Source organism: Oryctolagus cuniculus, chromosome 8 (genome assembly GCF_051225735.1).
Source record: "Oryctolagus cuniculus isolate XC-2025 breed Fujian yellow rabbit chromosome 8, ASM5122573v1, whole genome shotgun sequence".
In the NCBI taxonomy this organism is placed as follows: Eukaryota; Metazoa; Chordata; class Mammalia; order Lagomorpha; family Leporidae; genus Oryctolagus; species Oryctolagus cuniculus.
In genome coordinates, this window is record NC_142874.1 from 21,404,968 (window position 1) to 21,421,851 (window position 16,884).

At 43.4% G+C, this 16,884-nt stretch overlaps 1 protein-coding gene across 1 annotated transcript in view; it reads left to right on the top strand.

The window, feature by feature from the left end:
* LOC149124899 (annexin A10) overlaps positions 1–16,634 on the top strand; it is an 82,094-nt gene extending 65,460 nt beyond the window's left edge. The window contains exons 7-12 of the mRNA XM_089302137.1: positions 3,688–3,741; positions 3,835–3,928; positions 7,141–7,236; positions 10,358–10,416; positions 13,015–13,137; positions 15,266–16,634. Of these exons, the coding sequence (XP_089158263.1) occupies positions 3,688–3,741; positions 3,835–3,928; positions 7,141–7,236; positions 10,358–10,416; positions 13,015–13,137; positions 15,266–15,334 (495 nt within the window). The 3' untranslated portion in view covers positions 15,335–16,634. The remainder of the gene's footprint in view (positions 1–3,687; positions 3,742–3,834; positions 3,929–7,140; positions 7,237–10,357; positions 10,417–13,014; positions 13,138–15,265) is intronic.
* The last annotated feature ends 250 nt before the right edge of the window (positions 16,635–16,884 follow it).

The window sequence follows — 16,884 nt, forward strand, 5'->3', positions numbered from 1 at the left end:
AACACGCAGAGTAGAAAGGCCAACACGCAGAGTAGAAAGGCAATGGCAGCTTTTACGAGCTTCACTGTGATGCATGTAGTCTTGCCTAAGTTTCACTGGCCAAGCCTCAAGTAAGCCCTGTGTTCTATCAAGGGGGCAAAACACAGTGCAGCTGTTGGTCTTGAAGGAAAGTGAAACACGTTTGGCGATCAGCCTCCAGCGTGCATGAAAGCTGTAAAGAGAAATGAACTCTACAACCAGGAAAGGCAAACGGGCCCCAGAAGACGGTAAAGTGGAGAAGAATATGCCAATCAGAGAAAACTCATACAGGTGACTACCTTAGGCACAAGAAGTTCTAAAAGGGTAGTGTGTATAACCAAACAAAAATGCTGAGCATTCTCTCCTAAAAGTACTTTTAAAAGGAAAATATCTTTGCATTTTTATCCATGCTTTATGTTTTTTTGCACATGCTTTCAAATTACCTTTTAGGAGACCCAGCATATAAGTTTCTTGGTCCTGCTTTCCATCTTTCATGTAGATTAATGATATTTATCATATCATCAAAGAGGAAATATCATATAAAGGGCATAAGTATCTCATTTTAATCTGAATATATCAGATATATTTTTCCATGTAATTGATCCTACCAGGAATAGTTTCTTTGAGATGAATAAAAAGCCAAAGATGAAGCTAACTTGTAGTCTTTTATTCCTTCTATTTTATTTTTGCCATACAGTATGCGCAAACACAATTTAGTCCCATGTGTGTTTGTATTATTTTTGTTTATTTTGATGAGTTTCAATAAGGAACAAAACAAGCAAATTTCAAAGAGGCTAGGAGGGAGGGAGGTAATCATTTCCCTTAAGACATCTCAAGGAACCTACTCTTCAATATTACTTTCTTTTCTTCCATCATCCTTCCATTTTCCTCATTTGGGGCGGACGAACACGTCCAACACAGAGGCTGTGGTCTCCTTTAATGTGTATCTAATCATGGCTACAACTTCATATTGCAGTTCACATATGTTTATAGGATTCAGTTGAAGAATTAATAAATATGCATGTCAGACTAGAATACGAAGTCATAGTGCCAAGCCACATGGATTTAATTCTTTATTCTGTGTGCGTGTGTCTGTGTGCACATGTGTGCTGTTAATTTTGAATTGGGAATACCGAAATAAAAAATAAAAAGGAAAGCCAATGCTGAGAAAAGAACATGAGGAGAGAAAGTAATGGAAGCTCTCAAGTTGCATGCTTACTCCCCTCTGGCTCCCAGGACTGTGCATGTTATCACCTCTCAAACTTGGCAGTGAGGCCTCCAGAGATGCTATTGCCAGGAGCTTTCATCTATGAATTATTAGCCCAAAATATTCTCAGCCAAATGTTACTCCCCTCAGTTTCTCCCCTCCACATTTTTATCTTGACCCTTCTTTAAGTCCTGTACTCTTTTTTTGCCATTTCTCTGGCACCTATTAAATATATCAAGTGACTATCTTGGGATCTTTACACGACCAAGTCACCCTTGTCTGACTTTATGGAAAGAGTAAAATCACAAACTTAGTTATTCACATTTCTCAGTCCATCATATCTAAGTGTCTTTGGCAATTGACTGCACAGGAAAGTAAGCAGATGGGCACCATTTCAAGTTAAATGTCCAAAAATACCATCTTTGCAAACGATGTGTCAGAGATGTAGAACTTCAGGGAATTCTTGTTTTTCTCACCAATTTTGCCAGGGTCGGAATGTACTAAGCTGTCTAGGGACACTGGAGGTCACCGAGGAAATGTCAATGATCCAGAAAAATCTCCCCACGTCTACCAACCGATCTTTGAAGTTTCTGACCTTTCCAACGACAGTTTCTGGAAGGCCCGCAGTGTGTGCCGAGCATAATTTGAGACACTCGGGGAATTATCAGTGAACAACAGAAACAGAGTTCCCAGCCCCTTAAGTTGTTTACGTTCTAGCAAGGGGGAATGCACAACTCAACGTAAGTCTACAAAACAGGCAGCTTACGTAGAATTTTAGAAGTTGACGAAAGACACAGCAGAGCAGGGTGAGAGAGACAGGTGTTGTAGGCAGGTTGCAATATGATATAGGTTGATCAGAGTAGGTCCCACTGAGAAGGTGAAATGTGAGGAAAGAGGTGCATGAAAGAGTCAGTCAACAAATGAACAGACATGGCAGGCTGTCGCAGCAAAGTGTACAACTCTAGAAAACGTCTAAGAAAATAGTCGATGGGTTTGAGGTGTAGCAAGGAGGCCAGTTGGTGCCATATAGGACAGCCAGCGAAATGCATGGGAGTGGTGGGTGAATAGAGGGAGTCAGAGACGTTGCAAGTGGTGAGATGATCCCTGATCCTGCAGCCACTGGAAGGACCGCACCTCTTATTTGAGTGAAATGGGGGAGAAGTCCCTCCACGCTGGAGTTTGAGGAAAGGAACGATGTGATCTTTAGCTTTACAAATGCTCACAGTAGATGCCGCCTTGTGAGAATACTAGAGGGAGACAGGAGTCAAACAGCAGCCTGCAGAGGGCTGTATCTTTAGTAAAGCCATGATAGAGCATCTACGCGACCCCTTATGGGAGCAGCGGCAGGAGTGAAAGGTGCCCAGATTCTGGATGGACTGTGGAGGTAAAGTCTGTTGGTGTTTCCTGAGAAACTGGACGTGGGATACGAGGGAAAGAAGCACCCAAATGTGACTCTCAGTTTTTCAGTCTGAGCAGGGGGTGCGGAGTGGCAAGCAACAGAGATGTGGAAGACGGGAGTTTAAGGAGTGCCTGTGGTGACGCGAGGCCAAGAGTTGGATTTTGAACGAGGAATTTGGTATATATAAAGGAGAATCAAGTGGAGAAGTTGAGTTGGCAACTGGAATAGACACATCAGAGGTTCAGATGACAGATGTAAATCTGGGTACCAGCACACTATTCGGGTGAGACTACACAGATGGGATCCAGAGCCACAGGTATAGATAAGAGTACCAAGAGAAGCAGTGTAAATACAGAGAAGACGGTCAGTGACTAAGTACAGGGACTTACCGGAAAGTAAGAGGAACCAATTCACGGGAGGAGGCGTAACCAGTGAGAAAGAAGGAAAGACAGAGAGAGAGCCCAATCCTGTGAGCTGAGCAAGGGGCACGCAGCAAGGAGAGCACAGAGCACAGCGTGGTTGCCCCAGATCCTGCTACCGTGGATCACACAGGATGAAGACGAAGTAGTCAAGAAATAGAGACTTACTCCAAACAGTGATAGAATTTGCTCAGGGCCGGCACCGCGGCTCACTAGGCTAATCCTCCACCTAGCAGTGCCAGCACACTGGGTTCTAGTCCCGGTTGGGGTGCCGGATTCTGTCCCGGTTGCCCCTCTTCCAGGCCAGCTCTCTGCTGTGGCCAGGGAGTGCAGTGGAGGATGGCCCAAGTCCTTGGGCTTGCACCCCATGGGAGACCAGGAGAAGCTCCTGCCTTCGGATCAGCGCGGTGCGCTGGCCGCAGCACGCCAGCTGTGGCGGCCATTGGAGGGTGAACCAACGGCAAAGGAAGACTTTTCTCTCTGTCTCTCTCTCTCTCACTGTCCACTCTGCCTGTCAAAAAAAAAAAAAAAAAAGAAAGAAAGAAAAGAATTTGCTCAGGAATGACCTGAGCATGTGATGGTTCCAGGATTTTTGTCAACGTCTACTGAGTCACTTACAAGGAAAACCTGTGCTTATTCTACAGGCAACCAGACAGGAGGGCTACACGGACCCCGCCATGGCCGCCCAGGATGCAATGGTAACTAGAGCCCACGCTGGCCCTGACTGTGTACAGCCTGTGTGGGAGCGGCTGGGTGGGTCTGACACACCTGCGGGCTGTGTACTGTTCCAGGTGCTGTGGGAGGCCTGCCAGCAGAAGACCGGGGCGCACAAAACCATGCTCCAGATGATCCTGTGCAACAAGAGCTACCAGCAGCTGTGGCTGGGTGAGGATGAGCGGGGGCTCTTTCCAGCTCCTCCACTGATTATGACACAGAAAACAGAACATTCATGGGGCTGGGGCTGGGGCTGGGACACGGGTTAAGCCACCACCTGTGACTCCCACATCCCATATCACATGCCATATCAAGCACCAGCTGGAGTCCCGTGTCCTCTGCTTGTGTTCCAGCTCCCTGCTAATGCACCTGGGGAGCAGGTGATGGCCCATAGCTGAGTCCCTGCCACCCATGCGGGAGGCCCTGATGGAGCTCCTGACTCCTGGCTTCGAGCTGGCCCATTGGGAAGTAACCAGAGAACTGAAGATCAATCCCTCTCTCACTCCCCCCACCACCACAACTCTTCCTTTCAAACAAATATAACTTTTTAAAAAAGCAAGTAGCTAAGTAGTAAAAAAGGTGCAACAAAGGAAAGTCCATTTACTTCAAAGCTACTTTTTGAATCCTGTTGGTACGGATTTGCTTCATCTCAGGGCATTACCAAGGAATACAGTTTTCTCTATACTTTTATTATTTGCGTTTACTAAATTGCGTAAACTTCCAAATACTGAACCTTTTAAAATTGATATCTATTTTTTGATGAAGAACTTACTCCAAAAATTAGCTATTTCCTGTCAATTACACTGTATGTTTCCTTGAAAACTGGCTGAGGAGCATGGTTCCATGAGTCCGTAACAGCCAGGGTCACTGCTCCTGACACAATCTGTGTGACAGCAGGAGTGTCTCAGTGGTCTCAGAAGGACGCTGACATTAGTCTGACTTTCCCCAAATGTCAGTGCCTTGTTCCCTTACTTAGAAACGAAAGCATCGACTTTGTAAGTTGACCTCATAGAAGTTGAGAGTCGAATCCAGAGGCTGGGGAGAGAAGGGGTGGGGGGAGGCTGGGAAAAGGCTGGCTAACAGGTGCTTAAGTTACACTGGATAGGAGCAGGCAGCTCTGAAGTTCTCCTGCACAATAGGGAGAACACAGATAAGATAACGACCTTTGTATTTTTCTCAAAATAAGCTGGAAGAAAGGATTTTGAATGTTTTCATCATGATAAGTGTTTGAGGAGATAGAGATGTTTACCCTGATTTGAACACCATGAACCACCACATGGTACCACTTAATCCTGTACAGTACTTAGTTTTTAAAATGTTAAAAGTTGAAAAAAAATAACTGTTTTTTTTCTATATAAAGCACCAAAGTCTATAAGAATTTTTTGAGAGACCTACTCCCCACTACTCTATATGTTAATTAGAAATCATAGTAAAAAGATACCTCCTCACTTCCAATTTGCTGTAAGAATGAATGAAAACTTAGTTTCCTGTGTTAAAGCCAGATAAGTAAGTTCTTGAAATAGGAAGCTTAATTTAGCAAAATTGGCTGAGTAAACGCCACCCTATGCCCCTAATAGAGATTTCATAGTCCTCATAAAACTCCTCATAGATTAAGATTTACTTATTTATTTGAAAGGCATAATTACAGAGAGAGAGGTAGAGATACAAAAAGAGAGAGCTTCGTTCACTGGTTCACTCCTTAAATGGCCACAATGGTCAGGACAGGACCAGGCCAAACCTAGGGTCCAGGAGCTTCTTCCAGGTCTCTGAAGTGGGTGGCAATGGCCTACACTTGGGCCATCTTTCACTGTTTTCCCAGATGCATTAGCAGTGGGACAGTGGAAGTGGAGCAGCCAGGTCTCAGACTGATGCCCACAGGGGCTGCCAGCATCACAGGCAGTAGCTTTACCTGCTACACTACAATGCCAGCCCCCATAGCTGCTGCTGCTGCTGCTGCTGCTTCTTGTTTGTGTGTGTGTGTGTTTTGTTTTGTTTTGTTTGTTTGTTTTTTGTTTTTTGTTTGTTTGTTTGTTTGTTTGTTTTTTTGACAGGCAGAGTTAGACAGTGAGAGAGAGACACAGAGAAAAAGGTCTTCCTTCCGTTGGTTCACCCCCAAATGGCCGCTATGGCTGGCACTGCGCCAATCCGAAGCCAGGAGCCAGGCGCTTCCTCCTGGTCTCCCATGCGGGTGCAGGGCCCAAGCACTTGGACCATCCTCCACTGCCCTCCCGGGCCACAGCAGAGAGCTGGACTGGAAGAGGAGCAACCGGGACAGAACCGGCACCCCAACCGGGACTAGAACCCGGGGTGCCAGCACCACAGGTGGAGGATTAGCCTAGTGAGCCGTGGCGCCGGCCCATAGCTTCTTTTTAACATATTACCTTTTACTTGATAGGGAGAGAGACAGAGAACTCCCATCCATTGGTTCACTCCCCAAATATCCTCAACGACTAGGCCAAGGTCAGAGTGGGGAGCCGATAACTCAATCCAGGTCTCCCAACTTGAGTGGCAGGAACCCAATTACATGAGCCATCACCTGCTGCCTCCCAAAGTTTTTATTATCAGGAAGCTGGTATTGGGAGCAGAGCTGTGAATCAACCCCAGGCACTCTGATTTGGGATGAAACATGGCATCTTAACTGCTAGGCTGAACACCTGCACCTCTTCCTAGATTGTATGATCACAATTTAATCATCACTAAAAGAATTTTTTTAAAGATTTATTAATTTATTTGAAAGGCAGAGTTACATAGAGAGAGAAGAGGCAGAGAGAGAGGTCTTCCATCTGATGGTTCACTCCCCAATTGGCCGCAATGGCTGGAGCTGCAGCTATCCAAAGCCAGGAGCCAGGAGCTTCTTCCAGGTCTCCCACATGGGTGCAGGGGCCCAAGGACCTGGGCCATCTTCTACTGCTTTCCCAGGCCACAGCAGAGAGCTGGATCAGAAGCGGAGTGGCCGGGACTAGAACCGGTGCCCTTGTGGGATGCCAGTGCTTCAGGCCAGGGCCTTAATTCACTGCGCCACAGCGCCAGCCCTGACTCAAAGAATTTTAACACTTATTTATTCTAATATCTAAGCTCTAGAAGAAGTTTGCTATTGATCTAAGTACAGCTGAGTGTATGTCCTAAACAAAAGGCCCATAAATAACAGCTAGACATGTGCCTCCTGTCAATTTAAATCAGCAGTGATCCCCAGGAAGTAGTGATCATTCCCCAGAAGAGAATAGTAGATCCTTGAAGTCCAAGATCTATGCTGACTCCACTTACACAACCAATAGCAGTATTGTCCATTGCTTTACATAAAATGTTCACCTTCATTATGTACGGCAATCAGCAATTGTTATGATACAAAAAAATCTCCTTTGAATTCTACCAATTTGTTGAAGTTTTCCAGGAATTTCAAAATATCTCTGGGCAAGACATAGTAGATGCCATCAATGATTGTTATGACGGATACTTCCAGCAGCTGCTGGTTGCCATTGGTGAGTGATCATAAATATGAGGTTCAGCGGACCTGTGTGTGCCAGAGTGAATTAGTGAATTACAGGTGCATGAGTGAGCTCTTGGCTGGCCTGGCTGTTCTCCACTGAATAATTATTTAAAGGGGATATAAACCCTACATAGAGAAAGGACATCAGGAGACAGAACGTACGATACGGCCAGGCTGATGACTTTACTGAAGAACTGAGCGCTCTTCTAACATCTGCGTCAACTTTCTGACTAACAAACAGCATTCTCGGATGCTGTCTCTCAGGAACGGTTCTCACTCTGTTAAATCCATGTCACATTTTCTGATTCCTGATCCCCTGTTCAAGAGCAGATCAAGGCCAGCCATGTGGCTTCTTTTCCTCCAAGAAGAAAAGGGGTTTTAGTTTTTTGTTTGGGTTGGTAGGGAGGTGGAGAAGAGTTGGTCACCTTCTCCAAAAAGTTTAAGAGTAAAAAAAAAAAAAAAAAAGAGTAAATCCTACCTAAAAGAGATTCACTGAGTTGTTATTTAGTCGTGATTTCTGCAGACAATTGTGAGACACACACTTCCCCCTGCTTCCTAGGTAGAAAAACACTACCTTCCATGCAGAGAAACAGTGATAGTTATCTACAAAATCAACCATAAGTCACCCTTGCTTTTCTTGTCCTGGGTTGTGACAGTTCAATGACTATAAAAGACAGGTCATTGTGAAATATCCCCATAGTAGGTACGCAGGAATTACTTGGATATGAGCAAAATCAATGAGCATTTTGATTTTCCATGCATAGAATAGCATATACCTGCATGAACATGGAGCTGAGAACAGTATTCTCATAGTTTATCTAGTAAAGGAGTTGTTTTTTTTTTTTTTTTTTTTTTTTGGACAGGCAGAGTGGACAGTGAGAGAGAGAGAGAGAGAAAGGTCTTCCTTTTTGCCGTTGGTTCACCCTCCAATGGCTGCCACGGCCGGCGCGCTGCGACCGGTGCACCACGCTGATCCAAAGGCGGGAGCCAGGTGCTGCTCCTGGTCTCCCATGGGGTGCAGTTTCTATGAAAATGGTCTGGTGGAGTTTACAAAACCCTGAAAGAGTATATGACTGCTTACATCTTTGTATTTTTCTGACAATAAGGTACATATGTTCTAGAAAATTCTCAACAAAATCTAGTAACCATACATCACATCAAAACCCTGCCATTTACAAACAAGGCCAAAGGAGGTTAAGTGACTTCCAAAGTCTATGAGCTAATGAGCAACAAAGTTACGAGTGGAGCTCATGTCATCTGAACCTTGCCAGCTCTCTTTCCAATGTAGATCATTGGCACAAAGCGTGGACATAAGACAGGCCACAGTGGGTATCAGAAACACCATAAAACATCTTACCTTGAGTCATTAACTCACTCAGTGAGCACTACTGACCTTTGATGTAGGCACTGCAGACGGAAGAGGAAAGCATCAACAGACACAGCCAAAGTCCTCCTCCTTCAAGGAGCTCACATCCCAGAAGGGACTCAAGGGCGATCACTGAGTTCACTGTTCAGGAGAGGGAGGAAGATGTGGGCTCACAACCTAAAGCAATTACTTGAACGACAGAGAAAATGCTGTTGCGATGCACTTATTCTACGGTTATTCTATGTCATAACCTCTCACACATTAATCACTCAGTCACGCATTCATCCACTTACTCTGTTGAGTGCTACAGTCATCAACTGAATTCCATCCAGGATAGTTGTTGACCAAGGCTCTATGCTGTTCTAATGCTATGGCAGTTTTGATTGGATGACTCCTAAAACTGGCCTAGACTAGTTATGGCCCTTACATGTTCTGCTTAAGTGACTTCAGATCTACCCACAAGTCTATAAGGGACTAAAAGTAGCATTTGGGAAGATGAAGGAACTGCATGGGGGCTATGTCTTGGTGAATCCCACATTAGCAAAGCTTCAGTAACAATGCTGATAAACTGGGCCTTTTGGAAGCCCTACTTAGTTCCTTTTCAAAGATGACAAACTTTGCTTTTCCAGGAACCAACAGAGTTCCAAGAGAAAGATAGAGATTAAATGAAATTCTGAATGAATCATTACAACACTGCTGCTTCATGTGTTTTCTAAGAGTTGTGGTGTATCAGTCTAAATAACAATCAGAGAAGAGAGTCTCTAAAGAATGAAGACATGGATTTGACAATGACAGAGCATTGTGAAGGGGATATGAGTGTTTTAGTAAACTATGGGAGGGTTCAAGGAGGTTTATTTAGGCAAAGGGAAGAAATTTATGCAAGGACTTGGATACGAAGTTCTTTGTTCTTGGAAAACCAAGGCAGCAGTTGACATCAGTTCATGGGTGTTGGTCCATTGCTGGACAAGCGTTCTCTCTAGAGCGTTTTGTCTGAATAAGCTGCAATCATAAACAGTGTTCAAGATCAACCTTGTTCCCGAAATCTGTGGATACCTGCAGGTGTGAGTAGTACAAAGCATGGAGTGCTTGTAGAAGAGAAAGAATCGCTTTGGGATCTCAAGAAAGTTGTTATCCCGGACAGACAGACATGAGCCGTTCCTGCAATACTTCCCAGCCCGAATTCTTTTTTTTTTTTTTTTTTTTTTTTTTTTTTTTTTGACAGGCAGAGTGGACAGTGAGAGAGAGAGACAGAGAGAAAGGTCTTCCTTTGCCGTTGGTTCACCCTCCAATGGCCGCTGTGGCCGGCGCGCTGCGGCCGGCACACCGCGCTGATCCGATGGCAGGAGCCAGGAGCCAGGTGCTTTTCCTGGTCTCCCATGGGGTGCAGGGCCCAAGCACCTGGGCCATCCTCCACTGCACTCCCTGGCCACAGCAGAGAGCTGGCCTGGAAGAGGGGCAACCGGGACAGAATCCGGCGCCCCAACCGGGACTAGAACCTGGTGTGCCGGCGCCGCTAGGTGGAGGATTAGCCTAGTGAGCCGCGGCGCCGGCCCCAGCCCGAATTCTGTCTAGAGATGACAGGAATGATCTCACCTTGGTGTCATAAACTGTCACAAGTGTGATCATTGCTCTACATGTTGAAATCACCATTCAACATGAGGATTGTAACAGCAGGAAAAAAGCATCTCGTTGTTTCTCAAACATTATCACACCCAGCGCTCCTCCTTTTCATTCTGATTTCTCCTAGTGCTCTGTGTTCGAGATAAACCAGCCTACTTTGCTTATCGACTGCACAGTGCCATCCATGTAAGTAAGACCCACACGTTTTCAAACTTTCTTCAGAAATGGAATCTGTTTTCTCCAATAGCTATTTTTATTTCGATTATTTAAATATTGATTTCCATTCTTGAACATGTATGTAAACAGGTACAAAAAATATATGTCCAAGTGGGGAAAAAAATCATGTTATGCAACGGAAATAAGACTCATCAAAGAAAAGTAGTGCTCTGCTCTCTGTACAGATGTAGGTACCTAAGAAGTGTGGTTCTTTGTTTTCCTGTCCCCCATGTCCTTTGGAGTCTCAGCAGCCACAGAAATGGCAAATTCAAATGCTTTTTATTTCCAAAGAGCACACATCATCTTATGCAAACACAAAATATGTGGCACCAAGAAGAACATGTCAAAAAATTATACTCTTGGCAAGGAATTGCTACTTTCCTAAAGTTTAAAAACACAAAATAATGCTAATGGTTATTTTTAAACATGAGGTGTTGTTTTCCAAACATACTTAAAGTAATGGCTAGACAGTGCTAAATTCTAAGCTATTTTATAATTGACATTTTTTTTCACATTTTATTATGATAATCACATTCTTTGGAGCATTTGTGTTTAGGGAAACAAACAGGTACACCAGATAATATGAGGGGACTTCAAAAAGTTCATGGAAATGGATTTAAAAGATAAATTTGTTTTGATGCCCAAATTTTGAAATCCATGCATTTATACAGTCTTTAAGAAAATAAAATTCAGCCGGCGCCGCAGCTCACTAGGCTAATCCTCCGCCTTGCGGCACCGGCACACAGAGTTCTAGTCCTGGTCGGGGCGCCAGATTCTGTCCCGGTTGCCCCTCTTCCAGGCCAGCTCTCTGCTGTGGCCAGGGAGTGCAGTGGAGGATGGCCCAAGTGCTTGGGCCCTGCACCCCATGGGAGACCAGGAGAAGCACCTGGCTCCTGCCATCGGATCAGCGTGGTGCGCCGGTCGCAGCACACTGGCCGCAGCGGCCATTGGAGGGTGAACCAATGGCAAAAGCAAGACCTTTCTCTCTGTCTCTCTCTCACTGTCCACTCTGCCTGTCAAAAAAAAAAAAAAAAAGAATATAAAATTCATATTATAAAAACAAAACTAGACATAGATTTTAAACTTTTTTGCACCAAAATACTTATTTTTTAATTCTATTTTTCCACAAACTTTCTGAAGTCCTCTCATGTACACTTTATCCATAATGTGCATGAAATATATTTGAAGATTGTATATACATCTGTGTGTGTGTGTGTGTGTGTGTAGAGAGAGAACCTTGAAAACTTAAAAAAATCTAATGACACAGTAATTTTAGTAGCTTTATCTTCAAAGTAATTTTTATACACCAACCTCTTAAATGCAGCCAGCATGCCAAGAAAATACTTATAGTCAAGGGTACTTTATTGTGCATCTTCTGAGTTGAGTATTTATTTACGCACAAGAACCGAAGTAAGTTCCAGTTATAGAAAGGAAGTAACCCTTCCAAGGAGAAAAGATTGATTTGATTGAAGTTGTATTTGAAGTAGAGCAGTGTGTTGGGCAAAGCTATGGGGTGATTCAAGTCTTTGCTCCAAAGAGCTAACAACAGAGAAAGCTTCACTAGTCCATGACCATGGAAAATCACCTCAGCTACCCTGATCCCACTGATGCCTAAATTCAGAGCTACTTAGTCTAAGTATCGCATATGTCCATAGGTTGTATGGGAGCAGGAAGGCGTGTGCACTCACAAGTGGTTGGGAGGCGAGGGGGAGGGCTGCATAGTCAGGTAATCAAATGTCTGATATATGAGGACCTCAGATGCCAAATATTTGTCAAAAAGGCCATTTCCCCATTCACACACTAAAGCATCTTCCTGTGTTCTCCCCAGGGCACTCTAAGTTAATGACCTACAATCTACATTTGGGAACTTGGTTGGATCATTCATTTTAATCACCTCAAATTGTGAGATCTATTATCCCAATTATCAAAAATTGCATTATGCTTGCTGGCCACTAGAGATCACCATTCCCCAATCTGGAAAGAGTTGGAACCATTTGTCAAGCAGTATATCTGCGAGAAGTACATGGCCATTGATCTTGTATTCTGGGGTATTTAAATCAGAAAGTACTTCAAGCACCTGGGGCTCTTATTTTTACAACTTTTCAACAATCACCAGATTACAGAATGACAATGTAATGTCTTATATCCATGCTCTACTAATAAAGGTTGGAATCTCTCCTCCCCAGGATATTTATCTAGAAAGAACACATAAAGAGATTTGCTATTTACAGCATGAAATGTGACAGAGACAATATGAAGGTTGGCCAGGATGGAAAAGGGAGAAACTATTACAGAGTCAGGGAGAAAGGACAGGGGTCAGAGTCAAGGCCATGACCCAGGGCAGGCGAGACGTCAGGTGGAACAGAATAACTCACCCTAAGTGCGCTTGAAGTGAGCAGAAGTCACAGAGGCAGCTCTCGGGGTCAGGCTGAGCACCATGGGATGGGACAGCAGTGCCTGCATTTGAGGACTAGGAGAACAGCAGTCGCTCCAGCCAAGGGCTCAATCTCTCTTGATGCTGAAGTACTATTTCCTCAACCCACCTCCCTCCCCTTCTGTATCTTTTAGGACTTTGGTTTCCATAATAAAACCGTGATCCGGATCCTCATTGCTAGAAGTGAAATAGACTTGATGACCATAAGAACACGGTACAAAGAGAGATATGGGAAATCCCTGTTTCATGATATCAGAGTAAGTCTACTGCGTGTGAGCAACGTGACCCCCTTCTCATCGTTTCTGAAACTGTGACTGTGCTAAACGCTTTGATTTGAATGCTTTCTTGGTAGAGTCCTAATAGGGGCAGTCTGGGTTACTACTCGAGCAACTACTACTGTTGCCTTTGAGTACAACAGTTTGCAGCCGCAGACAACCCCTTCACCTGAATTGACAGAGCTGACTCCTCTTAGTCTAAGGTAAATCACAGATGTAACCAAATAAAACATCCATGCCCTAGAATTGCACCTTATGAGCTAAATTCTGAAGTGTGATCAGGATGAGGAAAAACACGTTTTTGCAGCAAGATCATATTAATGGTGAAGAGATTCTAAAACCAGTCCAGCTGGGCTCTCACAAGCCATGGAAAGCAAGCAGCCAGCCAGACGCTGTCAACCGGCCACTGTGAAGTTTGGCACTACTGGTTGTAGAACACTCTACACATCAGAAGGAAACAAGTCAGCTCTTCATCCTGATACCTCTAACCTCTACTGTGGGTTTTGATAAAAGCTATCAGAATACATAAGATCAGCTATGTAATTTTTAGGACCCAGCGAAAAATAAACACTCCTTGGCCTCTTGTTCAAACTAATTCTAAAGATGCTGGCAATGGGGCACTGAGAACATGTCATAGTTTGCATCTGCACAGAGCTAAGGGCTGTATCCTTGTTCATGTGTTTTCAATGGAAATTTTCAACTTCTGGAAACAGCTCTTTAATTTATTGGAAGAGTGATCCAGAAGCAATTCAACAACCCAAAGACCCAGAGATCATAAATCCAGAAGACTTTGCAGGCCCTTTGCAGCCCAGGTGGAGCAGTTAAGGGAATCCAATTCCTTTATCTTTGCTAAAGCTCTCCTTACATCCACCTCTAAAACCTCCGAAACCTTCAACTCGTTTGGGACACTAAATATTTCCCATGGAGCAATGCAGGTCATAACTCCTTCTCCACATGAATGGCTAGGTCTTAGCTGCTTAGCATAATGAATCTCAGCCACCTCAAAGTCTGCTAAGAGTTCACATAATTAGAGCAACTTCAGGATGCATTCAAAGCCGTGAATGAGAATTACATGACAACATTGTGCAAGAGAACATTAATACGATAGCTGATTTTTTAACAAAGATAAATTTTTATCATATTTTATTTATTACTATCATTGTTTGGGGAAATTTAGAAACTACAGAAGAGCAAAAAAGTAAAAATAAAAACTTCCCTAATTCTCCACTGCAGAATAAAATTTTGTTGTAGGTGCTGCTATGGTCTGAATGTTGGAGGACCCCACAAAATTCAGATGGGGAAATCCTAGTCTCCTAATCCTCTGTATGGGATTAATGTCTTCATAGAATGGGGTTCACCACATGAGGTTAGAGTGAGAAGGCGGCTGTCCATATGAGCACGGACCCTGGGTAGACACCGGATCTGCCAGCAACTTGATCTTGGCCATTCCAGCACCCAGATCCAAGAGAAATAAGTTCTTGTCATTTATAACATTCCAGCTTGATGGTATTTTGTTATAGCAACCCAAATAGATGGCTGCTTTGGGTTGTCTTTTAAAAATAAATAACTACTGATATGTCTCATTAATAAAAGGAATCCTTCTACTGAATCATGGTATCCCACTCTATAAACTGTAACATACTTAAGCTACCTCACATGATTTTACACCGCTTTTCAGTTTTTCACTATTATACACAGCATAACTAATAATTTCAAATCTATTTCCTGAGATAGGATTACTGCATTCATGAATATGAGCATTTTTAAATCTTTGGAGATGCAGCAACAATTTTTCCCCAGGCTCCGCCCTGATTTATACCAATAATAATGTAAGACAGCTCTTTCTACAGCTGAGGAGATTGAATTCTACTGCAAGTCACTGTTGTGCTAAGCAGACGTCAATCAACGCGCTTTCACCCACACACTGCTGACTATCCCCACAGCATTATGTTTCAGTGGTTTCACTGGGAACCATTCTCAGAAACATTAAATCTTTAGATTAAAAAAAAGTGAATAATTTTGGGAAGGCTAATTTTGCACTTCAGAAACACTGTGTTTCTCCGACAATTTTATTTCATATACGTTGTATTTTTTTTTCTTTCCTTTTCAGCACTTTGCTTCAGGGCACTATAAGAAGGCACTGCTGGCCATCTGTGCTGGTGACATGGAGGACTGCTGACACAGAGGGGAGGATGGGGAGCGCCGGGCACTCTTCACAGACACATCAGAGCACAGAGTGTGACACATGCGTTGTCACTCACACCACCACCAAACTACAAGATCAAATTTTCTCTTCTGTCTGTAAAATTATTCCAAAATCTATGAATGAAAATCTATGATCAAGGATTTGCACCTGTTATTTGATCATCAAAGAATTAATTTGTATATGATGGAATAATAACAATATTGCCATGGAATACGGTGTTTTGGTTTTTCTTCAAGACTTAATCATTTGAAAGGCAGAGTTAACACAGAGGGAGAGATAGAGAATGAAAGAGAGAGATCCTCCATCTGTGGTTCACTACCCAAATGGCCACAAGCAGCCAGGAACCTAGAACTCCATCCAAGTCCTCCATGTGGGTACAAGGACCCAAGCACTTGAACCATCTTTGTCTGCTTTCCCAGGTACACTGGCAGGGAACTGGATCAGAGGTAGAGCAGCTGGGTGTTCTTATGGGATACTAATGTCACAGGTGGCAGCTTAATCCACTGTGCCGGCCCCAGAATAGGTTTTATTTAAATGAGAATTATCTGTACCCGACAGGGAATCTACTCAAGACTTTCCTTAGTGTATTTTGGGACAGCAAGGAAAATGCATTGTGTGATCATCCTATTTAGAGGAATTTTCAAACTTCTGTAAAAATACAATAAAGTTCAAGTGAACTCCTATGGCAGTCTTTAAAATAAAATGCTCAGTTAGTTGTCGCCAATCAGGGAGAACATATGATATTTGTCCCTTTGGGACTGGCTTAATTCACTCAGCATAATGTTTTCCAGATTCCTCTATCTTGTTGCAAATGACCGGGTTTCATTGTTTTTGACTGCTGTATAGTATTCTATAGAGTACATGTCCCATAACCATTTTAGTATTTTTTTGTTCTAGTACTATTGTTTGAACTCTGTAATTAACACACAATTATTCTTAGGTATTTAAATTTAACTGAAAAGTGATCCCTGTTAAATATAAGAGTGGCAATAAGAGAGGGAGGATACGTACAATTTGGGACATGCTCAATCGGACTTGCCCCAAATGGTGGAGTTAGAAATGTGCCAGGGGATTCCAATACAATCCCATCAAGGTGGCATGTACCAATGCCATCTCACTAGTCCAAGTGATCAATTTCAGTTCACAATTGATCACACTGATAGGACTTAGAGTCAAAGGGATCACACAAACAAGACTAGTGTCTGCTAATACTAGCTGATAGAATCAAAAAGGGAGAGAACGATCCAACATGGGAAGCGGGATACACAGCAGACTCATAGAATGGCAGATGTCCTAAATAGCACTCTGGCCTCAGCATCATCCCTTAAGACATTCAGATCTGGCTGAAGAGCCCATGAGAGTATTTTAGGCATGGAAAGCCAAGACACTCTGGCAAAAAAAAAAAAAAAAAAAAAAAAAAAAAAAAAAAAAAAAAAACACTAAATGAAAGATCTCTTGCAAGTGAGATCTGCGAGTGAGATCCCAGTGGAAAGAACAGGGCCATCAAAGAAGGAGGTACCTTT